This window comes from Phlebotomus papatasi, chromosome 2 (genome assembly GCF_024763615.1).
Source record: "Phlebotomus papatasi isolate M1 chromosome 2, Ppap_2.1, whole genome shotgun sequence".
Lineage (NCBI taxonomy): Eukaryota > Metazoa > Arthropoda > Insecta > Diptera > Psychodidae > Phlebotomus > Phlebotomus papatasi.
In genome coordinates, this window is record NC_077223.1 from 85,809,801 (window position 1) to 85,837,509 (window position 27,709).

General features: G+C 33.6%; 1 protein-coding gene across 3 annotated transcripts in view; it reads right to left on the reverse strand.

The window, feature by feature from the left end:
* The window catches only part of LOC129804844 (protein GDAP2 homolog), an 80,576-nt gene that overhangs the window by 37,595 nt on the left and 15,272 nt on the right, over positions 1–27,709 (reverse strand). For 2 of the 3 annotated variants that reach the window (XM_055852499.1, XM_055852498.1), the window contains exons 1-2: positions 14,357–14,592; positions 8,173–8,448 (exon numbers count right to left, since the gene is read on the reverse strand). The exons of the other annotated variant lie outside the window; for it this stretch is intronic. In XM_055852499.1, coding sequence (XP_055708474.1) covers positions 8,173–8,448; positions 14,357–14,577 — 497 coding nt within the window. In that variant the 5' untranslated portion in view covers positions 14,578–14,592. Of the gene's footprint in view, positions 1–8,172; positions 8,449–14,356; positions 14,593–27,709 lie in introns of those variants that run through there. 3 annotated transcript variants of the gene reach the window in all.

Genomic DNA, 27,709 nt, shown 5'->3' on the forward strand with positions numbered 1-27,709 from the left:
CCCCTATAGTTCAGTGGTAGAGTAGTCGTTTGGATAGCGTAAGCGTCTCAGTTGAAGTCCGAGTGAAGGTAGAAATTTTTCCTGCCTTATAGATGAGAACTGAGGATTTCGTGTCACCTCGTTCTGAAAACCAATCATAAAATACTTTTGGGCTTTCAAACCAAGTTGAACACATGTTTAAAATATTCGAGTTCATTCACTCATTCATTCATTTTCAATGGCTTATCCCTATCGGGGTCGCGGGCTAAAGACACCTAGGTTAGCAGCCTATATTATTATTATTATTTATTATTATATATTTATTACTCTTAAGCATATACAATTAACAAAAAGTATGCAGCAATAAGGCATGAATCAAGGCGTCCGCCGCCGTCTTAGCGTTGGTGACCAGCCTCCAAAGCCAAACGGCGGAAATGCTTCTTCTCAGGCTGTATAGTCTTTTGTCGTGTATAACGATCTTTTATATAATATTTTACCAAATAAATAAATTACAATTACAAAATAAGCCCTATTGCAGAGATAATCGGAAATATGCTCAAGGTAGATGTGACAGGAGCAACTAGGCTCGTGGTGTCACAACGAGTTCAATTCAGCGTGAAGAAAAAAATATGAATTAAGAAAAAATAATAATAAAGAATTCATCAAAAGTTGAACAGAAAACCCAGAAACCCACATGATAAATCCAAAAAAAGAAAAGGAAAAAATGTTAGAAACAATATAATAAATTAATTAATTGAGGATTCGAATATCAGAGTTGCGGCAGAAAAGGAAAGCGAAAACAAAAGAAAGAAAAAAACTGGAAGGAAGAAAAGAAAGTGAAAAAAAAACTAAAGCAAACTCAATCAAAAGGAATATATTAAGATGTGTTTACCAGGGATTATTAAAATATCCAGAACAAGAGTGTCAACCGAGGAGAGCACCATGACACAATGCACCCGAACCAGCAGAAACCAAAATCATCGCAACCCCAGGGCTTACTTCCCAGACAGAGACCGTGCGCTCAAATCATAAGGTCCTGCATTTACAAATTACAATATATGGAGCGAGAGAGAGGCGAGAGATTCTCCAAACAGGACTTCATGATAGGCCACAACCCCATCCAAGCAAGATAAAAAAAGAAAATGGACTGAAGCAATAACTCATCAAGCCCAGGGGATGGGAAAGGTCCACTAGAACAGGTACAGTAGAGGCATAGCACCATCCAAAGAAAGACATCTATGCTATATGTTCGAGGAATTCATAGCGATAAGACTGCCAAAGCCAAGACAGAACGCCATCGAGAAATTCGGACCGCCTGGTAGCCTCTCTTATGTTTCTAGGAAGTGTGTTGAAAAGAGAAGGCGCCGAGAACGAAAATGACCTCTTAAAGCGCTCACATCTAGGACGAGGAACAACTGCCATAAGACCATGTCGATCGGATCGCTCTCTGGCACGACATCTAAGACCACCCCTCATGAAGAACACTCTCAGAGTCTTATATTTAAACATATATTGAAGAGGAAAAACTCTCCAATTCATAAAAATCAGTCTAAGCGATTCACGTTTCTTTTTACCCAGAAGGGCCCTCAAAGCAAATCTTTGAGACATATAAACTGGATGCATACTAATCTCAGAATGACCCCCCCAAACATTGAGAGCATAATTTAACCTGCTATCGATGCAAGCAAAGTAGAAGGACCTCAAGAGCCTCTCTGAGCAGTATTTACTTAATTCATAACATCCACGTATAGTGGGAATAAGGCTGGATTTTAACATATCAGCATGAGCAGTCCAGGTCAGTTTAGAATCCAGAATAACACCGAGATACCTAAGTTGCTCAACAAAATTCAAACGAATACAGGCTGTATCACAAGACTGACCAGAACAAGTGCTAGAATGGCAAATTACATGGTCAGGCAAACCAAGAAATGAGCTAGGGACGAAACGCATAATACTGCTTTTGTCACTCAGGATCATGTGAAAGTGATCCAGCCACCTCCGCAATAACCCCAGATCATGCTTGATACTTTCGTGGACAATATCCCAGGAGTTCTCACTATAAACTATCGAAATATCATCCGCATAAGCCACCAATTTACCCTTCAAAGTCATGCCACATAGCTCATTAATATAAATTAAGAAAAGAATGGGGCCTAATACACTCCCCTGAGGTACTCCACAGTTAATCTGGAGTTCAGCACTAAAAACATTATTGATACGGACCGACTGTGATCGATTAGAAAGATAAGACCTAAGAAGATCCAGTACATGTCCCCCAAAGCCTACAGAATTCAATGTATCCAACAAAAGAGAATGATTAACAGTATCAAATGCTTTTTTTAGGTCAAGAAAGACAACTGCAGTGCATAAATTCATATTGATGGACTCATAAACACTTTCCATGACCAAGAGCAAAGCAGATTCCGAATTGCGGCCAGGTCTAAAACCAAATTGATTTTCAGCTAAGGTATTATTATGGCCCAAAAAATCCAAAATTCTATCTTTAAGACACCTTTCAAAAACTTTAGAGAAGCTAGACAGGAGTGATATAGGACGATAGTTGGAAATTTCAAATATCTGTCGATCTTTCGCTACTTCAGAAAGATGTTGGACATGATTCAAGGTAAGATCCTGAATATGCTTAAGCTACCTTGTCCTGACTCTGCCACTGGTCGCTTAATTATTTACAATGGCTTATATTGCTTTTCTTATGCCCTATTAATCGTATCAAGTGGGGATCTCAAGAACGCATTAGGTAAGGCTGTTGGGTTTTGGGCGGATGAGATCGCTGACACAACTCTTACAGTTATGAGTTCGAGTCCCGCTCGGTGTAAGCAACTGAATATCTATGATAAAGACATTTTCACAGTTGATAGGATAGAACGTAATTGTTATGGAAGTCAAGTAGAGCCTGTGACCTTTAGTGGTTCTGTTGGTAGAGCACTCATCTAGTTAACAGGAGGTCTCCGGTTCAATTCTGGGTGGAGGCAGGAATTTTTCCTATCTCCACTCTTTAATTCTGCACGACGTTTCGAGGATGGATGCTGTCTTGGTTGGAAAATTTGCTGCTCCACTTCACTTAGGCTTTTTTTTTACGATTTAGCACTTCGAAGTTCACCATAAAATTTTGTGTCAGATTTTTGGAAGTTGAACTTTGGAGAGCAGGATTATGAAAAAGACTCCCTGTGTAAAGTGGAACAACAAATTTTCCAAACTGTACGTGATTATTTCTCCAATTCGAAACCTGGTGAAGAGTACAACCATTTTTGGAATGTCATGAAAAATTTGAAGAGTAAAAATCAAGAGAGGGCCAGCTTTTCGTCTATTTACTATCTATTGGTCATGTTAACTGTCCTTTAGTTGACTTAAGGAGGGGGTCCTCTGAAAGTTCTAAGCCAGTATCTTTAGCCGTTTGGCCTCTATAGCTGAGGACAGTCGGACAGAGAGACGAATCAAATGGATCAGACCAGACGAATGGATGGACAAACAGCGTGACATTACTTCTTAGAAATTATCTGAATCGCGAAGATATGTTGCAAGAGTGGTACCCCGGGGGATGGAAAGTGGAAAAATCGAGAGTTGTGAAATTTTAGCAGTAAAATTGAATTGAACACCATTTTTTTAAGATTTGAAATACATGCTACTTTTTAAATTTTTTATTCCGATCTTTATCTAAAATCTAGTGACATATTTCCTACAACTCTGATTGTATTAAAAATTCATAATCGTGATTATTTCTTCAACATAAAATTGCACAATTATCTAATATGTCAGTGAATATTCTAATTTTATTGCATTTCAAAGCGTTTTCCATTTTGCCTTCAGCTGGATAAAAATTTTGACGTTACCATCAATTATCAGACAATTGTCTCATGTTATGAGTTAATTCTACACAAATTCATAAGTTAAATTGCGATTCTTATCGGCAAATGGGAAAATTGGTGGAAATGGCAGGAAAAAATGTGAGATGGAAAAACTACGATTGTTGTGCCGGTTTGTTGGCAATTTAATCTCATTTGCCCAGTTAAATCTTTTATGAAATACCACACAAATTGCAGCACTTTAACTCATGTGAAATACACATCGACAGTGTTTATTTCAAAAGAAGGCAAAACACACAGGAAAAATTTCCTACTGCACTTTTGTTGCAATACCTGTCGTTGCCTTTTCTGTCTCATGTTAAATATTGATTTTTTTTTGTGTTAATTGCATTGAACAAATAGTAAGAAAGTAGATATCTGATTAGATGCAGAGACTGTGTTAAAGTACGTAAGCACTTTTCTACCAGGAATTCTCCCCGAAAAAAAAATGAAGATCCTTATTGATTTGCATATCAAAGCAATTGAGTAGGAGCATCAATGGAAGTTCCAAAAGATGTGAATGGAAAATTCTTTGATCTCACCATTTGCACTTCGGGGTTCAGCGAAAAGTGAAACAATTTCATTGAGAATTGCCAGTGGGAAAATTAATGAAAATTGCAAAAGCTTCATTGAGGTATCCGAGAGCAATAAACTCCCATAAAATTCCACGAAGATGCCAGTCATTTCCAAAGAAAACTTCTACCTTGAACTTCATGATGCAAAAAAAAGTACCTTGACGGAAGGTTTTCTAATTCTTTTCAATTAAAAATACTATGAAAATTCTTTTAATTGCAGCTTGTAGAAAATTCTGCAATTGCTCATTATTGAATGTCGTGCAACATAATCATGAGTCTGAGTGAATAATTTTTTCCACTGGCAATTAATCACGCAATCAAAATCTTATTGTGTTTTTTTTTTCAGTGTATTCTAACAGTTTACATTACAATTTTCTTTGTATTTGAGAACATTTCTCCAAATTTGAATTGGTATTCAGAAGGAAAACTCGCTGACAAAGCACAAAAAGCACTTTGGAAATTAACATCAATGATATGTTGAAGAAGAAAAATGTAAATTTTGTGAATATTTCATATTAATTGGGGAAAGCGGTGCAGTTACATGTAAAAAATTTAAGTTTGACTTTTCTATATTTTTATTACAGGATAAGTCGTAAACCTATTTAACTACAAATATTCCTTCTTACAGCCGTAAAACTGCACATAATGAGTCAAGACGTCAAGAGTATTAGGTAAAAGATTGCTCGGGTTCTATAAAGAAATTGTTTTTGGTTCGAATCCTTTTTATTTAATTGAAAATTATGAAAAGTCAAGATTGTTCAAATCTCGAAACTCAAAATCCCAAATAGACTTAACTAATAATAATTTTAATTAATTAATACGAAACTAATAACTTCCCAAGAGACAAAAAATTTCCCTGTGTCCCAGAAAGTGGAAATAATAATTTCCCACAATAATAAAATTTCCTTTATAAGTAATCCTAATAAAATCGAATTTAAATTTCCCATTGTCCCAAAAAGTGAAACGAATAATTTCCTAAAACAATAAAAATTTTCCTTTGTCTTAAAACGTTAAACTATTAATTTCCCAAAACACAGAAAATTTCCCTTTATACTCACAAGTCAAACAAATAAAACACAGAGAATTTCCTTTTGCACTAAAAAGCAAAACTAATTATTCCCCAAGAACTCAGAAAATTTCCCTTTGTCCCAAAAATTGAAACTAGGAGTTTCCCAAAACACATAATGTGTCCCTTTTTCGAAAAAAGTGAAACTAGAAATTTCCCAAAACACAGAAAGTTTCTCTTTGTCCCGAAAAGTGAAATGAATAATTTCCCAAAACTATGAAAATTTTCCTTTGTCCTAAAACGTTTAACTATTAATTTCCCAAAATACAGAAAATTTCCTTTGTGCGAAAAAGTTAAAATAATAATTTCCCAAAATACATAAAATTTCCCTTTGTCCCAAAAAGTGAAACTAGGGATTTCCCAAAAAACAGAAAGTTTCCCTTTGTCCCAAAAAGTGGAACTAATAATTTCCTAAAATACAGAAAGTTTCCCTTTGTCCCAAAAAGTGAAACTAATAATTTCCTGAAACACAGAGAATTTTGCTTTGTCCCAAAAAGTAGAACTAATAATTTCCCAAAACACAAAGAAAATCCATTTCTTCCAAAAAGTGGAACAAATAATTTCCTAAAATACAGAGAATTTCCCCTTATGCCGTGCCCTTGTCCTAAAATGTGAAACTAATAATTTCCCAAAATGCAGACAACTTTCCTATGCTTCAACGAGCGGAACTATTTAATTTCGAAACTTTTTTTTTTCAGAATTTCGACCCCTTCAGGATTTTCGCTCCTATTTAGATATTTGAAAATTTGACCGAAACCCCAAACATTGAAATAAATCAATAAACTACCTTTATTTAAGGGGTTACGTTGGTCACAAAGACTGGAAAACACCACATTTCCTTTAGTTTTTTTTTTCAACATAATAAAAAAATTAATTAAAGCTCTTATGCGTTTAAAAATACAACTTTAAACTATTTTTTAATATTTTCATTTTAAAGAAAGGGATGGAAACTATTAAAACTACCCGTAACTGAGATATTTTCATACAAAAACAGAAGAATTTATAAAGGAAACTAGAATTGTTTAGATCTAATAAAAAACGTTGATAGACAAAACTAAAAAGAGGTTACCTAAGATACATACCATTTGGCCATATAAATTAAGTAAGCAGATATGCTTCCTATTTCATTTGGTTGCCCTATAACTATTTTGAAATATTTTGTTTTCCCTTGTTTATCAAAGCTAGGAAGAAATCACTCAAGATGTTGTAGAAAATTAGTTTCCATGGTTTATGTCTCGGAAAATAATAGCAAGAAATTATAGCATCTTTCTTTGTCACAGTTTTTTTTAATACAAAAATTAAAGGAACAGAGAAATCTGACTAAAATATTGAAAATAATATTTATCATTTTTTTACAGGGTAATTTTCAAACCTTCTGCAGTACACACCTGCAAATGGTAAGTAAAAATCAAAATTTTCCTATAGTTTTATATAGAATTACTGTATACAATTTGTCAGTCAAGTTTACGAGGATTGAATAACAGAAACCCAAATTATATTATAATTTTGTTATTCAATTAGCCAACTTCAGAATAGCGAGGTCCAAGTCCTCTAAGAAAAAAAAATACTACCACAATAACAATTATAAAGTGGTGGAGCTATAAATGTTGTAGGGAAATAGTCAGTGGAGTTGCAAATAAGGATCTAACCCCTGCTACAGGTTTCAGCTGTTTGATGTACAATTGGAACTAGAACTAACTTCAGAATTTATTTTTGTTATTCAAAATGTCTTTTGTTAAAAAAAAGACGACGCTTTTAATTTTTAATTTTAAAGCTGCCCTATTTCAAAGGTACTCCACTTTCCCCTACATTAAAAGTTTCTTGAAGTAACGCTAGGGGCGCTAAAGTTGGAAAAACCAAGTATTTTATACACGTTTTCGATCCTTGAGTGATTAATTTTGTTGATCAATTCATAATTTAAAAGAAAATAGTCCTGGGGGGAGACTTTCAAGCTTCGCACATACACACACTCTAGCTTCGAACACTTTATATTTTTCCAATATTGTTTTAATAGATCTGACTTTTTTTTTCAGGAAATAGGTGAATGGAAAAAAGTTAGTCACGTTCATTAAAGGAAAAAATTGTGAAGTGTTCGAAGCCAGAGTGTGCTTACCCAGAAAGCCTTCCCTTAACTTCTATTTTTTGGTTTAGTTAAATGTAAAAATGTCTGATTTTCAAGATTCTTCCCATCAATTATGGAAGCTATAATCTATGCTAAATAATTCAAGTTTATCAGATTAACCTGATCAGAATCAGACTTACGTCTAAAAAATCAAGTTCAAGGATAAATGATGTATTTGATACTTCTGATTAACTGATTAGGTGGATTTCTTTGAAAATTGAGCACACTTTCTCCTAAATTTTTGCTCATTATATATTTTTTGTCAATCGATTAGAGTTCGAGGTATTACAATATAAATCAATTGAGAACTAATAGTAATATCAAGTTCCATTTTCCAATTCATTGTACGAATGTGCCCCAGCTCTCTCTAAATTTGTTGAGGAAATACCCATGAAATTCAAATTTAGACAAATCAATCAAAAAACCGCTTTCGTATCCAGAAATATTCAAGTTCGCGGAAAAATAAACTAAAAGAGTCGAACTTTAAAATTTACAAAACGATAATTGATTCACCTTGAGAATCTCGCACAGAAGAAAAAACTATCTCTTCACAGTTGATTTGGGACTCACCTGTAGCAGAGATGGAGAGTATTTTCAGCTGCAGTTTTGTACTTGTCACTATAAATGGGTCCCACCGTGTGAATGACGTACTTAGCCGGTAAATTGTACCCCTTTGTGAGACGCACCTCGCCCGTACGGCACAATTTAATGTCTTTCTGCACAGCTTCCCGGAGCTCAGGTCCAGCTCGGTTTAGAATTCGATCAGAAATTGAATTGCGCTCTGTCAGAGTCTCGTCTGTTGTATTTGTGATGGCATCAACTTTCAGCAGAGAAATATCACCATCCCTTTTAGACAGGAAAACACAATGCACATTAGACCAATCCACCCATTCCAACAGTCAAATGATAACTGAAACAGTCAGGGTATGAAAAATAAGGAAAAACTTCAGGTTTTTGTGAGAGGTGAAAATGGAAAATGAAACAAAAAACTTTCGTCTGAAGCACCTTTTCCCATTGATTGCAAGGCTTCATCCAATGCAATGACTCATTCTTTATCAGTACTTAAACGTTGCACATCTCGCGGTTGAGATAGTGCATTTGTTAATTCCCGCCAACGTGCAAATCGTATTTCCTCAAGATGCTCTTATCTGGTTTTTATTCTAGATATTTTCACGCAAAACAATTTATTTGCGATAAAACTAAAACAAAATCTCCGTCACTTTTCGCATTGACGGCAATTGCAGTTCTGTGCATTAAAAACCATTACAGTTGTTTTAATAAAATGCATTAAAATTGAGATATTGAGATTGATTTGGACAGTTTAGCAACTTATGAATTCTAATGTACAAATTCTTTCCTTAGGGAGTTATGTGAGTAATGATAATGACCAAAGTTTTCGAAGAGCCTTTTTCGAAAAAAAAACTTACTTCACGATAAGTAACGATTACTCAGAATACACTCATCTGAAGTCTAAAAAGTAAGTATTTCCTATTTGTAGACGAGTTAAACTCGTACTTGAACAAAGATTTAAAAAAACGTCTTTTTGGGAAAATGTTATACAAAAAATTACATTCTTCGAGGTATTCTAAGTCATGTTTCATCTTGTAAAAGAATTTGTGATTAAGTAAAAAAAATGTTTCGTTCAAATACGATTTTTACTCATCTGCTAATAGGAGATATTTAGTTTTTACTTAAAATGTATCTACTCTGAATATTCATGACTACCATACAGTAAGTTTTAACAGAAAACTGTCTCAAGAATCAACACTGAGGAAAAAAAAAGGGTGCGATTAACTTTTTTTCCTCGTAACTTTAACACTTTTTAGGTGTAAAAATGTATCAACATTTTTTAATGTTAATTTAACACCTTTTTAAGGGTAAAATTAACATGAAAAGGGTTAATTTAACCCCTAATACACCTAAAAAGGGTAATATTTACACTGATTTCGGATCAATAATGCAGGGTAAAATTAATATTTCCGGAATGTTATTTTAACTTTTTCGGATTTCTCTCAGTGAAGTGCCAATGGCTGAATTTTTAAAATCTAAAAAATAAGAATTTTAGAAAATATTTCTTATTATCTTGTCAAAATATAAAATAAAGCCGATTTTTAGTCTTGGTTAGTTACGTAAACCCATACATAATATAAATCGGTAACTATAATTTTAATTTAAAACTAAAAGTTTTTGAAATGAACTTCAAAAGAATATTATTTTCGTGGGTTAGAGAAGGGATTAGAAGAAAGACAAAATCATATCAATAAGATTACTACTAAAGCAAGGGTGGGGTTAACGAATACTGAAAGTCTGTATCTTGTATTGTTTGGCCTCTAGTTTGGTATCAAATCCATGAACAAAGATATAAGAAACATAGATTAATTACAGGTTGTTTACCGTTTCATAACCTATTATGACCGAAATAGATGTTTTGTATTTTAAGACTTCGCAATTGAAATCGATTAAGAAACAAACCGTAGAATGGTTTAACATAATCGGAAGACAGATCCAAGATGGAAGATTTTAAGGATTAGCAGTTCAAAAATGAGGGATAAGAAAAAATTGTTTTTTATGACTTTTTAGAGTAAAAACTAACTTTAGACGACCCAGCCATCGAATTTTGATTTAAATCACTGATTGAATGTTTTTTTAAAAGGTTGAGCGATGAAGAGGCGAAATGAGCTCAAAATGGATATACAATATATTAGATGAGCTCATATATTCTGTCAGTAGAAGAGGTCTAAAGTTTGGAGTGGTATATCTCAGCTCCTGATGAACATAATTGGATGGGTGAACTATTGTTGGAAAGCTTGGTTCATTAGCTTTTAGAATCTGGTATACTTAATCTGCTATGGATAAACCATGGTCATCCAGAACCATTTATGTCGAAGAAAACACTTACGCATTTTCATTGCAATTCTTACGCAAATTTTCCATTACCGTATTACCTTATCTCATACTCGGTGGTACTAGATGAAAATAATATAAGAAAATTGATAAAATAAAACGAAAATTCGATAAACTGTGAGCAAAAAAAAATTGTACGAGAAATTAATCATACAGTTTTTTTGCTCACCTTTTATCGAATTTTCGTTTCATTTCTTTAATTTTCTTATATTACTTTCACCTAGTGCCACCGAGAGATAAGGTAATACGGTAATGGAAAATTTGCGTAAGAATTGCAATGGAAATACGTAAATTAACGAAATACGGTGAGGCTACGGCGAGCATTTTACTGTCAATGTGATTCTGCTCTAAAACTAAATATAGTGAATACTTTAAAAATTTGTAAATAAAAACATAATGCTGTAACTGTAAATCTAGTTTCCTTTAGAAATGTCCAAAAAATTGTATAGCAATGTAACCCCACTGCTCAATGTAGCCCCACCTTCCCTTAATACGTTTTAAGACCTGAAAATAGTGAAATATTGATGATAAATGTGAAAATTTACTAGTTATAAAACATTTTGACATCAAATATGGTTTAAAGTGATTTCTGGTCAATTTAACTTTCTTTTTTTTTACTGAGTACTGGCATTTTACTGACTACAAATGTTTTTGCCTGTTTTTAATATAAAATAAAGTGTTTAGTTACTTTTATTCAAGAATATTCCTTCGAACACCTCAAAGAGAAATTTGTATCGTCTTTCTTTTCAGTGTAATTATTCATAATCACTTTAAAATTGAATAAAATATAGATAATTGCCATGTTTGCAATATCGGACATCAATTTACACGAAATTCTTTATCCTTTCGGAATTCTTCTAGGGATTTTTTTTAATAGCATCTCCTCCGTACAGATTAGGGAACCTCTTTTCGTTACTTAGGAATTTTATAATCTCTGGATACTGAAAAAAGGTTAAAACTTATGAAATTTTAGAAAAGAAAAAGACTGTCCGATATTACCATCTGTCCGAAATTCAGCACAGTTCTCTTATTTATTTTTTTCTTTTAATATACTGAAATATATTTGATGAAGGTAAAATTAATAATTATCCTGCCTTCTCTAGAAATATGCTTTTAAATTATTTTTTCTTAACTTTCAGTATTATCTATCAAACTGTCGAAAAAGCTTATCTACTTTACAGACTAATGCCTATAAATCGTATTACTAGCTAAAATAAATTCTTTTAAGGTTTATTTAAAATTTTTCACCAACTTTTATTAAAAGTTGTTGAGAACTGTTTTTTTTTTATTTTACTGTATAGGGTAAATGTGCCAAATTTCGGAATAGTTGCATGCAAGCGCCAAAGTCTCAAGTTTGAATTGTAATATCTTTAATAGAAATTGATTTTTTTACTCCTTCTACTTAAGGAGTGTTGCTTGGAACCTTGTAGACAGTTTATCGTCCTTATTTACTCTAAAATCATTCTTAATACATTTTAAAATGAATAAAAATGTAGACATAGCTTTGGTGCCCTATTTCGGCCATCTTCATTCTCATAGTTCCTTGCCCTTCAGGAATTCTTGCAATGCCTTTTTCACGTCATCTCGTTTGTCGAAGCTACATTTGTTGTTATTCTTTTGCATTGTATAATCTCTAGAGTATGTAAAAACTAAAAATTCGTGGAAATTCGAGGAACAAAAAAGGTGGCCGAAATTGCAAGCTGGCCGGAATTTGGCACACTTACCCTACTTCAATTAAGTATTAAGCTTATACAATAAGATGATTAGATATGCATATTTATTAGCTGAGAATAATAAAACACTATAAGAAGATTCTTTTATTTTAATCACACACGTTTTGTTTGAATAGCGGAAAATTAAGGATAAAAAGGACAAAATCATGCTTGGTTTAGCCCACTTTATAATAAGCAAAATACTTTAAGAATTTTTTTAATGTTTCATAATGATAATCTAGTGAAGCAATATTTTTTTAAAAGTTGTAAAAATTATAAATAAAATAGATATAATCATATAGTAATAAAGTTCACTAATTTATCGATAAATAAATGCAAAGCAAATGATTAAAAACGCAATTTTAAGTCATTGATAACATTCGAAACATTTTAAATTAAGAACTTGTAGGCACTTAAATACTAATATTCCTCAATTATTATATAATCAGGACTTGTTAATTAAAATGAGAGGTATAAGCAAAAAAACATTTAACAAAAAAACTTATAATACTATTAGTTTTGTAGCATTTTAAAGCTATAATTAAATTGCAAAATGTCTCGAAAAGCAGATTAAATAAACAAAATTTGAAAAAATGAAATGTAAGTTGCTCATTGGAATACACAGCGTGAAAGGAATACCATTTGACACTTTAAGAACTCGTGTCAGAACCTAATGATATCCTACTCTGTACCATTTGGGATATGAAATTTCAACATCTCTCTTTACAGGGATAGATGCATTACAGAAGAAATGGTATATTACTCACATTTCATTAGATTCATTAAATTAATTTTAAAATTTCGACAAAAGTGTCAATAAAGATTCCCTGTCAAAGAGGTGCCCCTTCGACTCTACAATGTTTGTTAGTGATACATCTAGAATTAGATCTCGTTCATTCACCCAAAAATATCGATCATATGTTTACGTAACAAAAATGTGTTTTCTGTTAAGATCGAAACGGCAGAAAATTGAAGAGGAACCCGACAAATAAATTGTTAACGTAGCCTAGAATAAAGAATTGAGATTGTTTCTCATTTTAAGTAACACGTGTTTCTAGACAAATTGACATAAAATTCTCCAGTAAAAAATAGCAAAATCAATAAAACCGAATAAAATATTGAGTTTGATCTAAATTCATGAATGTTGTGTTGTGTATCAATTTAATCGTGAGTCAGTGGTTGACACATTTTTTGCGCACACTAAAAATAATATCATCGATTCAGGAATTTAATTAACAACTGCGGTAATAAATATTGATTTAATGATGTAACAAAATAAAAATTGTGGGATGTGCAAATTTTTAACTGAACTTTTAAATGAAACTTTTAAATGACTTTTAAATGAAAGCTTCCTAAAAATTTATAATTACATTGTAATAAAACTTTTATTTTCTGTGCTTGAAAGAAAAAACTTCGTGGGAGTAGCTTATTTCTACGTCAATAATTTTAATTTATCTCACATTTTTCGAATAAATCTGTAATTGGCAATAAAAATTTAGACAGCGCTCCACAAATAACGATAGAATTGATTTTATCATATAGATAAAACATTGCAAAAGTCCATAACGGATTGAGAACAAGTTAGAGAAATCGTAAAATCTTATGAAGCGCCCCAAGATGAGTTCTGTTTTTGATGATTTTTCTCTCCCATCTGAATTAAATGCGGAAATATTCGAAATAAAAAACAAATGTAGTGAGACATGAAGGTTTCTGTAGTTGAATGAGAAAAAAAAGTATATATCCATAAATTAGTGTAGAATTAAAAATTAATCATCTGACACGAATCAGTGAATGAAGGTTGATTCACGAGAGCAAGTGATATATGAGAATTTATGCAAATACCAAACGAAATGGGAGCTCATCTCGCTGATTTGCAGGTGTGTAGTTGTACAAGAGATAATTCTCAATTAACATGTAATTATGACGAAATCACCTTGCAAGTCAATTTAGGACAAATCATAGAATGACAAATTGAGGAGTGACAAACTTAAGAGACAAGCACACAAACTGGATAAACTTCATTATAATAATTATAAAGTACAAAGAAGAAAAAAAATAATTCCAAGGAAACAATAATGAGGTATTGAGGACAAAAGGACATTAGAAACGGAAATAATAATTTAGCGGAAGATCTTTACCACAGAATAAGGCGATTATTGATGTGTTGGACATGAGGGAAGGGGCTCAATTTGTGACGTGGCTGATCCACCAGCCCAGAATAATCTGCCGGTCGATGTAAATGCAACTGAGAAGTGTGATGACCCCAACGTGGGAGCGAGGACAGCGACACGAACTGGCTCAGTTCACCAATTGTAGGTAGTGCAAAGCTTTCATGCGTCGCTTCGTAGACGAGTCTCATGATGTGTCCCTGTTTCACCCTCTGCAAATGGGGGAGGAAAGTGATGCTCCACTCTTTCATTCAAAGCCTTATTCACTCATACATCAGCCAAACTACTGAGCTTTCGATCTTACATATTTCATTGGGGGAGAGCTTTCTGAAGCAAAGCTTAAAGCGACTAATTTTGAAACTCAAGGCTATAATGCCCTAGACACACTGACGACTTAAGCCGAGAGACAACTTAGTCGAAAATGATGGAAAAGAAGTCTAACCATTATTTCGAATATAATTACGCTAAGCTGTCTCTCAGCTAATCCTCAAGTCTGTCATGGCGGTCATGGCTCTAATCAACTTGTTCGGGATTTCGGCTTTCGGGATTTCCGCTTTCGGGATTTTAACTGGGACCCGATAAAATCTTCTAGGGGAAGCCTGTCAGGATTCATTAAATGAATATGGAAAAAAATGAAGTGTTCGCAGCCAGATGAAGCCTGAAAGCCTTCCCCTATTAGAGCCTTGATAAACTTGAGGATTAGCTGAGAGACGGCTTAGCGTAATTATATTCGAAATAATGGTTAGACTTCATTTCCGGATCCCGGTTAAAATCCCGAAAGCCAAAATCCTGAAAGGCAAAATCCCGAAAGACAAAATCCCGAAAGTCAAAATCCTGAACGCCAAAATCCCAAAAGTCAAAATCCCGAATACTTAAAAGTGTTATAGTTACTTCCACGATTGCACCCGCGCTTTCTGGATGCAAAGGGAAATCTTCTGTGTCTTGGAAAATTATTCTAAACATTTTGCCCCATATAATTTCATCCCTTTCAGGATTTTGAACATTCGGGATTTTTGCTTTCCGGATTTTAGCTTTCGGGATTTTGGCCTTTTCGGGATTTTGGCGTTCGGGATTTTGGCTTTCGGGATTTTGACCTTTCCGGGATTTTGGGCGTTCGGGATTTTGGCTTTCGGGATTTTGGCTGCCACAGGATTTTATCATGTCTCTAAATTTTAAATGTAGAGAACATTTAGTAATTATCATAATATCCTTGATTAAACTTCTGGTCAGACTAGATTGATACGGATCCCTAAGTAGGATTGAAACGATCTTCAGTTTATCAATCCGACTTTAGATCCTTGAAAAAAATTTGATTTCGTATAGCGAAATAAAGAGAGTTAATCCTTCAGACTCTTAAAATGCAGTGTTTTTTGATGTGTATTAATTACAAACCTTTGGAAAATAAGTTATTTAAACATTACACAGCTTTTAGATTGCTAGTTTAGCCCAGTTTCCGAAGATCTTGAATTACAAACAGGTTCACTGATTCTTTAAAATCTAATGGATTACTTGCCCTTTATATCCGATCCTAATCAAAAATACCCTTTGAAACTTGTTTTGTAAGAAATGAAAGAAGTAAAGCCATATGACTCAACCAGGGGCCCATCAAGCCTAATAAAAAGTGATGCAATTTTTCAGTTTTCCTTGTAAAAATGTTGCAAATATTGCACCGCGACTTAAACTAATTTGCTCGTAGTTCTTGTATTATTTCGGCGAGCAATATGAAATATGTATTTTTAGATAGCTTTTTATGCACAATTTCGTAATATATCAGACTGATAAGTCAATCCTCTTTAGGAAAAAACTTGCGAATAGTCTTCAGTGCCTCTATGCAAAAACGTATGAAAAAATGAAATGTCGATAGGCCCCTGACTCAACCTTATACGAGCTTGAAAAGTAAAGCTTAGCCATACGGTTAAATATCTCTATTTTTTTACCATCAAAGATTTTTGGAAAATTCTGGTCTTTTGGTCTCACCTCCACCCCTAGGTCCCCAGCTCGTTGAGCTTATCTAGGTCTGGTATATTTCCATCCTTATGCACTTGATCGTAAACGACCTAAACAAAATATATGCATAGTACAACTAAATCTGATTTAGGATTTAACAGTGATCCACTATATTTTGGAAAACCTATAAAATTACTTGTTATTTAAGACTTTGAAACCTTCGACTGAGTTAAAATTCTAGCCTAAGAATCTTTTATGCTGCAGTTTCAAAACCTTAATCTGTATTGTAACATCCCAGAAGATAGTCTGCAAAACTTGGCAGAAAAGATTTATCCCAAATTTATCATACTATTATGGCTTAGGATCATCAATCGAAGTCCATTTTATAAATTTCAATTTCCGCCAAATTTTTGAGGCTAAAGAGATCAGCCTAAGTCCGATTTCTGTTCTAAAATTTTAGGCAGAGTTGCAATTAATACGGATTCCTTATCAAACCGGATAATATTCTATAGTCTTTACTGAAGAGATTACTAACTTAAAACCATAAATATCGTAATGCTCCAAGACTCTATACTTTCATTATAATTTTAAAACCAGAACGGTTCAACTAATGAGTCTTAAAGCATTACACAACCCTGACTGTTTATAATTCTAAAATCTGACTATTAAACTAGCTTGATGTAGGACTTAGGTTAAAGTAAATTGAGACAGTGTCTAAAGTAATTTTCAGACTAAAGGCTTAATTAGATCTAAAAAGATCTTGATTTTCCGAATTATTAAAGTGACTTTTCGATTTTTTTTGATAAACTGCCATTACTATATAATCCTAAGTCAGTAAGTTTCCCGAAAATCTAACTTTTTAAGAAACTGTAGAATTTTAGCTTTATGGACGTATCTGAAGATTGTTTAAGCTAGGTTCAGTTAAACAATTTTTTTTCATTACAAAATTAAATACCACTTTTTCAAAGTCTAGACTAACACGGTGCTGGTTAAAATTCCGAACACAAAAATCCCGAAAAGCCAAAATACCAAAGAGACAAAATTCCAAATGGATCGAAATCCTGAAAATCCATAATCTCGAAAACCCAAAATCGCGAAAAGTCAAAATCCAGTAAAGTCAAAAATTCGAAAGGCGAAATCTCGAAAGCCAAAATCTCGATTGGTCAAAGTCCTGAAACGGACGAATTTATATATGAAGGACGATGTGTAGAATAATTTTATGATTTTGGTTTTTCAAGATATTGTTTTTTTTTTAATTTTGCTTTCGTGATTTTGGCTTTCGGAATTCTGACCGTTTTAGGATTATGGTCTTTTCGTGATTTTTGCTTTCAGGATTTTGGCTCATTCCGGATTTTAGCTATTCAGGATTTCGACCCATTCGAGATTTTGGCTTTTCGAAATTTTGACGTACGGAATTTTGACTTTTTCGGAATTTCGGCGTTCGGGATTTTACCCAATATGATGCCTGGGTATGAATTCTCAGATGCGTGAGTTTTTCACGTGAGAAATTCACGGTTTTTAGATCGTTTCCTGTAAGTGTTTGGTGAAGCTTTCACAAAAAGTGTCACGTGAAACACTTACAGCATCTAAGAATTCACATGAAAGTTCTTACGAAAGCTTGACAAAATGTTTACTAAAGGTGATCTCAGAGCCGTGAATTTCTCACGTGAAAAACTCACCATCTCAGAATTCATACCCTGGTGATCTTTTTTAAACCAGCTACTTTTTCTTAAACCTTTAATGGACGGTTTTAAAACAGAAGGCCTATTCTAGAATACATGTTGAAATAGTTCAAGACTAAATTTTGTTCCCCTGATAACGCTTTAAAACAGCCCAATTGAGTTAAGGAAAAGCTTACTCAATTTTAAAACAGAAGCTAAAACAGCTTTACATAACAGCTGACTTTTTAGGATCTATTAGACTTTTTTTTTCTCTACAAAACTACTTAGATTTTTTTTTTGTAAAACCTAAAGCTCTTTTCAAACCAATATTGTCGTAACGTAAGACAGCGATTAATTGCAAATACTTTTTTAGATCTTCATAATTTATTACGCTTTTTGCTATAAAAACAACATATATGTAATATTCTCTCGTTTGTCTTATCTCCAAGTCTGTAAGAGGCATTAAGTAAGCCCTGAATCTCTCATATCTTTACAAAATCATCATAGCTACTGTAATAAAATTGAAGCTACAATGGAATAAAACAATTCCTGACTAAATTACAAAATTCTCTTAAATGATGGAACAACTAACACGTTTTAATGAATATAGAGACAAAACAAATTTAATTGTTTCTCTTCTTTTGGTTTATGGCTTACACTTAAAAAAAAACTTACATAAACAACAAAATGCTACTGTCAAATGGTTTGTTATGTAATTTGGGTTTTCCCACTGAACTACTAAACCACAAAAATATCTTTTTATTCGTATTGCTTTTATTAAAGCATTGTATCCAAGTTCAATTAAGATTTAATAAAATATTTTTGTTTTCTTTTTTTATAATATTTGGTGGTTGGGTACAGTTTGAAAGTATTCTAATATTCGAACTCTAATTTACTTGTGGATAATGCTTAATTAATGGTGCTATTCCAATGAAAAATAATACGCTTTTTCAAGATCTTAACCGTTCATAAATGCTTCTGCATTATCGACTTTTCTGTGTTGGTTCTGCCTAGACCAGAGGTGTGCAAGAACCGGATGAAACCGAACAAACGTCAAATGAAACTTGTACGTAAATGTTCGAAACGTTACCTAAACAAACTTATTTTGACGTTTATTAGGTTTGAAACAGTTCTTGCACACCTATGGCCTAGACTGTCATTGTCGTCATTGTGTTCGAAACCACTAAACAGTCGTGACAGGAACCAATACAAAGAAAAGTCAATTAAGCAGGCACATGAGTGCAGTCATATACTTAAAAAAATATATATTCAGGAGAAAGGGTTTCCCTGAAAAATTATTTGGCTTTTAGCACTGTGCTGTTCTTAAGTAGTTCTGCATTATCGACTTTTCTATGTTGGTTCTTGTCTCTACTGATTTCCCCTGTCGTCGCCGATTTCTAAAACCACTAAACTGTCATGACAGGAACCAATACGGAGATAAGTCGATTAAGTAGAAGCACTTGAGAACAGTAAAGTGTTAAGAAAACATGTTCATTTTTCATTGGAATGGCATCATAATACAAGTTATTGTTTATGAGTATAAAATTTTATTAGACATTCTGTAAAAAATGCTTTTTGCAGATAAATAAACACAAACAAAATATGAAAATATGGCTTGATCGATAACTCAGCAGCTTGGCTCAAATACAATTTTTGTATTTTTTAAAAATATTTTATTGCATTATATATGTTGGTGAATAATGCAATTTTAAATGGGTTCTGTTTGAGAACCATCCAATACATCCAACTGCCAATTAACATAGGTAACATCCATACATTGCACAGATTTACACAAATGGTCACAATCGACATGCATTAAATCGCATAGGGACTACTTGAAATGTGGGTGCTTAAAACATTGAAATGGTATAATCTAGAACAGGGCTTCATAGTGTTGTGTTATCAAATGCAATAGAGGTGAGTGTTTAAATATCAATTGGGACATTTGGATGGGTGCTAAATTTGTGGTTGAATAATTCTTAAAGCTTTACTAAAATTCCACTGTACATTCAACAGTCATTTACATTTTTCACATCAGAGAGAAAATATTATACATGTTTTTTTTTAAACACTTAAAGCACATTAATGATGCATACAATTTTTGGGAAAAATTTACATTTTGGTTTCTGACAGACGGGTGAATTTGATTTTATTTAAATTGGTTTAAAAAAAATGTTAAACCGCCGGGTGAATCTATCCGATCTACTTGAAAATTTTCCAAAAACTATTGAATATTCTCATTGCAATTTATTGTTAATTATTTCTTAGTTTCTGCTTCAATGCACTAATACATTTCATGCATTTGATGCAATCCCTTTTGTGCAGAATTATTCAATGGGTCATATGAGAAATCAATAAAAGTGTCACCAAAAGGCCGGAAAACGAACACAAAACCACTATCAGTAAAATTGTTTTTATTTTTTTTTTGCGCTGGAAAAATCAAAATTTTCCATTTCGTGTTGTATTTGAACCTGAGTAGAAGGTGAAATTGAGTGTTTTTGCTTTTCCTGGCTATAACAATAAATCTGTAATCAAATTGGCTCATCCAATGACGCATTTCCCAGTTACGCAAAATGAAGGTGAATAGCCCTATAAAATATATTGGGCAATTTCTTTTCAAATGATTCGGCAAATTTGTCGAAAAATCCATTTTGGGAAATCAATTTGACAATCGTCAAAACACCAATTTCAGGTGATGGATTCCCTTGGACAAAAGTTATCATGTAATACAATAATGATATTTATGGTGCGGAAAAGTTAGTGATTCACCCGTTTTTTCGGGGGGTAAACATGTTGCTTTTGTACAAATTTCATTAGACAGCACAAGAATGGTAAAAGTGGTAATGGAATTATGGTCAGAAAAGAAGACATATTCATTTCTCAGCAATTGGTTAGTCTTCCGTTTAGTCGCCACAAATTGCTCCACCTGCGGAAACTCCAATCCCCTGACTTCACTTCCGCCCATTTGATTTTCTTTTTGTGTAGCTTTTTGCTTAGCAAAAAAAAAACTAACCAAAAAAGCCTCAATGGGAGAGCAAAAGCACAGTCCGTGTCAATGGAAGTTCCATGGCTTCGTTGGACAGTCTATCGATTGCTCTATGAAATAATGACAAACGATTTATTCACGGAAAAGCGTCATTCAGCATTTAATCCTCAAGCGTCTAAAATTAGAGCCAACTGTGGGTTGTGGCTGGGTAGAAATTGTGGTGGTCTCTCTTTTCATATTTCTAGATGTTATTTGACACCCTTAAACACAAAAAGAACCACATTAAATATTCATCTATGTGTGGTCTGCAAATAGAAAATTGCAGTGATATTTTCCTCTGTACCTACTTTAGATGGCTTCACAGATCAATTCTGTGAGAAATTCCAGGACACAGCAAGGTGCATACAAGTCAAAAGCTAATGTGTACACCACAAGTAAACAAAAACAAAAAAAAAACAAAACAGGTGATAAGTGAATCTAAGTGAGTGATTATTTGAATCTGATAAGTAGTTTTATTAAAAAAAACTAATTTTGAAAGATTTTTTGACAGGTGTCAAAAGCCTTTGACATATGTCAAAGTTTAGAAATTTAGAAATATCGGACAAATTATGTTTGTGAAAATTTGGTTCTTTGTGCAGTAAAATAATGTCGACGGGTAAGAAAAGGATCGTTAATCATCCGGAGAAATCATAGCAACCGCAGTAATAATTGTTGATAACCCCATAGCAAAAGAAAGCGGAATCGGAACAACAAGCGAAAAAATCCTCGGAATTTTCCAGTAAGTTTCTTTGAAAAATTCCATGGGAATTCTCCATAATATATTCTAGGGAAAATTTCATGGATTAATAGAGAATTCTTTCTGTGTAATACTTCCTTGGAAATGTTCGTGGATTTTATGTGGATTTTTCCACTTAAATAAAATGAAGGAAAAATGACTTTGTCACATGCACCTCATGCTTTTATTTCCGAATATTAAACAAATAGCAAATATCACGAAGATTTTAATATTTTTTACTAAATCAGTGATAGCGAATTACCACTTTAGATAATAAAAAAACTACTTTACAAAAATAATATTTTTTCCTAAAATACACATTAAATTAAAAATAGTCTTACTGTGTTATCACACTTGCACATTAAAATTTTAATATGATTCATATTAATTGTCGCTGGTGAGAGTCCAAATGTGTAATTTGTGTGTTTGAATCATTTTATATTCAAAATTTGATCTATTTGTTGATAAAAAGGTACACTTGGCCCGCAAAATTTGATATAAATTGATTTATAGCATTAATGCGAAAAATTAATGTGATTTTCTCTTTAATTTTTTAATGTGAAAAATATTTATGCTTTTGGTAAATTTAAACTTATTTTTGCAGTCCGAGTCCATTTCTTTATCAATAAATAGAAAAACACCAAATATTAAGTGACTCAAAGCCACAAATAACATATTTGGATGCTCACAAGCGACAATTAATGTGAATCACATTAAAATTTTAATGTGCAAGTGTGATAACGCCGTTATTTTAGGTTGGCAACCTATTTAATGTAATCAGTTGACTATTATCTACACGAAACGGAGTGTCGCACAAATAATTCTATTATTTTTGGCACAGGAATCACTAAAAATGTTTGCGGAAGGTTTGGAAACAAATTATCCATGTTGTCACAACACCATTTTATTTGCTTGTCATTCGAGAAAAATTGTGGAAAAAACTATGGGAAAGCCTGTGGAAAGATAGTGGAATTTTCCATATGATTTCTCCAGCTTATCCCGCGAACGATTCCCGTGTGAGTTTCCATAAAAATGTTTCGCGGAGCTCTGCGGAATTTAGCGCTGGAATTCCAGTGGATCGTACTTGAAAATCCATGGAGAGCTATGATTCCAATGGAATTTCCGACTCCAAATTCTATGGAAAACTTCCTGGAATTTTAGCGTCAAATTCCGCGGATTATTGCAATTTGGACGCTAGTTTTCCACTGGAATTTCCGCGGAATTTTGCTATGGGGAAGCTCTATGAGCATGTGACCTGAAAGTGGAAGAGGAAAATAAAAGAAAGTGCTTAAATATTGGGAAATGCCATCACTGGGCTTTATTGTTGTCCTGCTGCTGAATTTTCAAGACTGTGTATGTGTAGTAAGATCGTGACCGAAGTAATGTGTTGAAAAAATAATTTATTCTTTATTTTTAAATACATTGATATGTCATACCCCTTGAGAACCATAATACTTTATCCAAGGGGTAGATAACTGTGCCGCTCACGGTTCATTCTAGTGCCGATCTGCCGACCTTTTGTAAAAATTGTGCCGATCTGCACAATTTTGTGTGCACAATTTGTGCCGGTCTGCTAATTCTACAGAATTTTCGCAGAATTTCCACGGAAAAATCAGTGTTTCAAGTACCGTACATTAAAATTTACCAGCTGTCTGTATGAAATTTATGATGTTATAAGAGTTTAAACGAACGCTATACTTCATAAGAGCGAACTGATAGAGCCGATTTACCGATCTTTGCTAATTAACATGCCGATCTGTCGATTTCCTACCAAATTTGAAGCGATCAGTCGATATTCGGTTCCAGATCAGCACAATTTTGCCGATCGCCGGTCACGGTTCACTTTTAGAGCCACTTATTCACCCCTTGACTTTATCATTAGCGGATCCAGTCGCTATTATCATTGATTATGGCTTTGCCTTTCTGAGACCACTAAATTTTCAACATTTTTCGGTCAGGAAGGACTTCTAAATTAGAGGAATTCGTCCTGTTAGATCTATAAAAATGCACACCTTAAACCATGGGTTCAAGGTTTTATTTAATATTTAATTGAATTTGTATCTGGCGACTATAATATTCAACAAAAAGTTACCATACGTTCCCCCAAAATGTAATTTTTGGCATTTTTTAGACTCACAATTTTTCTAGATATTTGATACTTATTCATAAATATCATATTTTTATGCATTCCTGATGGGGTTTCAAGGATTTAGAAGAGCACTAGTTAATTCTAACCCATTCTCTACTTCCATCTTCACGCAATGAGTCCTATAGGGGAATTCTGGAACAGTATGACAATGTCATATGACAAATTTAAAATTTTTTATCTGGTAAATACGGAACAATTAATTGAAATCAGATTAATATCAGTTACTAAAAGCTTGTAATGGTCATTCCATACTCAATGGGGCCTTAATATTGTCTTGCATCCAAATTTACAACGAAAATTTGTCATATGACATTGTCATATCGCTACAGAATACCCCTACAGGACTCAATTTGAAATTTTTCGGTTAGAGACTGACGGAAGAGGGAACTTATGTGTACGATATTTGAAGAGAGTACGATACTTGAAGTCAACTGCCATTTATGCAAATCATGCTCTTGCAGTAGAACCCCACCATAGGCCATCAATCTATAGTCCACAATTTATCGGCCGTTGATTTCAAAACACTGATTTTAATTTAGGTTATGTTTTTTTAGTACGCGACGTGCAATGTTGTCATAATTATTTTAATATTTTTGGCAAACTTTATTGAGTAGTTGTGATAATTGTGATCCATAATGAAGAGAGCGAGGACAAGTACCACAATCGCAAAGAAAGTGGAAGCCGTCGAGCAATTTCAATACTAAAAGTCGTTGATAAATTTAAAAAAAATGACATGGACTATAGTGCGACCCAAGTGTCAAACCTGGAACCAAATATGGCCTATAGCGAGGCTCTACTGTACTAAAAATACTGTACTACGTGAGTTTGTCATATGACATTGTCATATTATTATAGAATCCCCCTAACTTAAAAAAATATAAATTGTAGGTTTTTTTTATCGTTTGTTAAACATTTAATAATACCAACACCAAGTATTTCAAACGTTCCACTATCATGTGACAATAATTAGATTTATAGAAGAAATCTTAGTTGGAGGTACACCAAAATGGTTAAATATCTTCCCCTTGGTTCACCCCAACTCGCACAATCTTGGCGGTGTACTCGAGAAGGTTCAAAATAAATCTCTCACGTGATGGTAATTCATGTGGGTTGGATGGCAAATGTGTGGGACTTTGATGATTATCCGTGTAACATCCTATTTAGGAGATACACACGGGAGATATTGAATCAACAGAAACAGACCCCAGAAAAGAAAGAAAGGATTCGCAAGATTAATGAAAACTTGCTACTTTCATTTGCTATTTATTCTCTTCAGCTAAAATTGCTGGTATTTCTGCATGGGAACATCGTTTTTTGTTGACTAAGAAATTCTTATTAGAGTCAAAGTTACAATTTATATTGTTTCACAATGTCTTATGTTTCTACCAACATGCTAAACACCCGTATGAATTGGGCTAAAAAGAAGAGTCTTTTTTAGACTTGGGGAAATGTTACTCTCTTTTTGCGCATTTTCCTCTGAAAAAAAAATTTCTTGTGGCCTGAACAAAAAAAACCATCCATTCACTCTTGTAAACTTCCACACATACCATTTTTATCTGTAATTAGAAATCTGCCTATTCAGCATCAAAATGAGGACATCATCATCATCTCGTCTCCTCTCAATTCAGACAGAGACTCTCTACACAGTCAGGGCAGAAAAAAAATCCTTACCCTCAGTGACTTTCAGGGCTGAAGCTCTACCAAACTTTGCCATGAATGACGACAAAGTAAAAGTTCAAGTGGGTGGCAATTAAAAGCTCTCACTGCAAATCGCTCTACTTCCTCACACAAAGATGACATTTCACAAATTCTTTTTTTTTCTGTACAGCTCGTTTTAAATATTCCAGGGGATTTTTGTGATCTTCTTATGCTAAAAAGCATTTAAGGCCTAGTTTGCAAGTAACATCCTGGGATAAGTAATGGGCGGATTTCCTATGCAAAATGATTTTAAAACGTTCGGTTTAAATAAACCAAAGACAATTTATTACACCATGAACTCATTGCCCTAAAATTCTTTTGCTTTAAACTCAAAAATTCGTCCTGTTTATAATTTATTCACTGATATTCATAGGATAGAACGGATAGCACACCCGATAGAAGAATGGTAATCACAAACAATTGCATCAAGGTACAATTTTCTCCATGTGAACCCCTTCTATAGCATTCACTTCATGTTCGACACGAAGGAAATTGGCAATAGCATGAAAAACATGATACATGGAAAATACATTGAATTGAAAAAAAAACTACCATGTAAAAGAACAAAAAAAAAGTACATCGATATGTTCTTTTTACTTGAGGGAAATGTGACAAAAGGAATTCCATTGTGAATTCTCAGTCTAATTCTAAGAATATATCTAAATAAGATTGACACAAATTCAAGGTTGATGTATTGGAAATTCTCACCTGTCGGTTTATTATTTTGCCAGGGTGAAAAGACAAGGAAAATTCACCGTGATGGGAAAATTGAAAAGCGAATAGAAAAGTACAGAATGCAGTGTTTCGAAAATTATTTCCCTTTTTCAATTTTCTTCCAACATAACGCAACACATATCTAATTTTCGCGAAAAGCCTAGGCCTCTCAGTGGCGTATTTTATGGGCTTATTGACTTGGAAATCAAAGAGGTTATTTATGCTACAATGGACTATTGTGCTTGTTTTATGAGATTCCCATTTGGTAATGAAGCGGTTGTAAATTGACAGTCATTTACAAATTAATTGCATTTTAGTACCAATACTTGGTTATAGACTCAAACAGAGATTTTTCAAGGTTTCCCCCATAAATTCTGATTCTGATGATTCTGTCATAAACAATGTAATTATTGCATAACTACAAATGAAAATAATATTTAAAAAATACCACAGCATTGTAAACGCAATAAATGTTCATTTTAATTATGGTTATCATTTTGAAAATACCTAGTCAAAAATTTTATGAGGAGTTAAAGGTTATTGCTTTTCCTATTTACCTTTTGGAAGAAAGAAGGTTTCTTTAAGCTAAGTTCCTTGTGGAATCCCAAGAAGCAAAAAGGTAGTTTAAGGCTCTTTACAGTACAGGGGCATTACGTTTCCTTTGTTTCCCGTATGTTTCTAGCGTGCCGAAAAAACTTTTAAGTTTATTCTGTGTTTTCTGTCATTGTGGAATGAATTCGTAAAAAATACAAATACAAAATAAAAGCCAATTTAATATGGAATGGACAACCGAAAACCCCAAATTGGCAACATACGTAGTTTCGGAGATATCTCGTAAAATGTGTACGAAAACAGGAAAAATTTACACTGAAACTGGTTGCATTTTTCAGAGCTAATGTCACCCCCCCTGGCTCTTTATGTGATTAAGAGAGCTTTTGAACGTATTGTAGCCCAAAAATCATTCTCTTCTCTTTATTACTTATGTTATAAAATTCTCTAAGCAAGTCGTAGGACCATATTTTCTTAAATTTGGCCTATATCATTCTTCGTTTGATCACAATGGCCTTTGCAAGGAAAACACAAAATTATCAAATTAGCTTGAGTAAAAGCTTCAGGAATTGTCAGGGGGTGAATAATTACAGCCAGAGGGTGAACTGTGAGTGACAACTCGGCAGTATGCCACTCACAATCTCTAGGATCGCAGTGATCGCGCCGATCACTCTCCAAGATCGCGTTGATCGCACAATCAGTCTCCAAGATCGCACTGATTGCGCGATATGTCTCCGCGATCGCGCTGATCGGCACCCAATGCGAACCGTGAGTGGCAGACCTGTTTACTCCTTAAGAATTATGGTGAATAAGTACAGCTAGAGTGTGAACTGTGAGTGGCAGC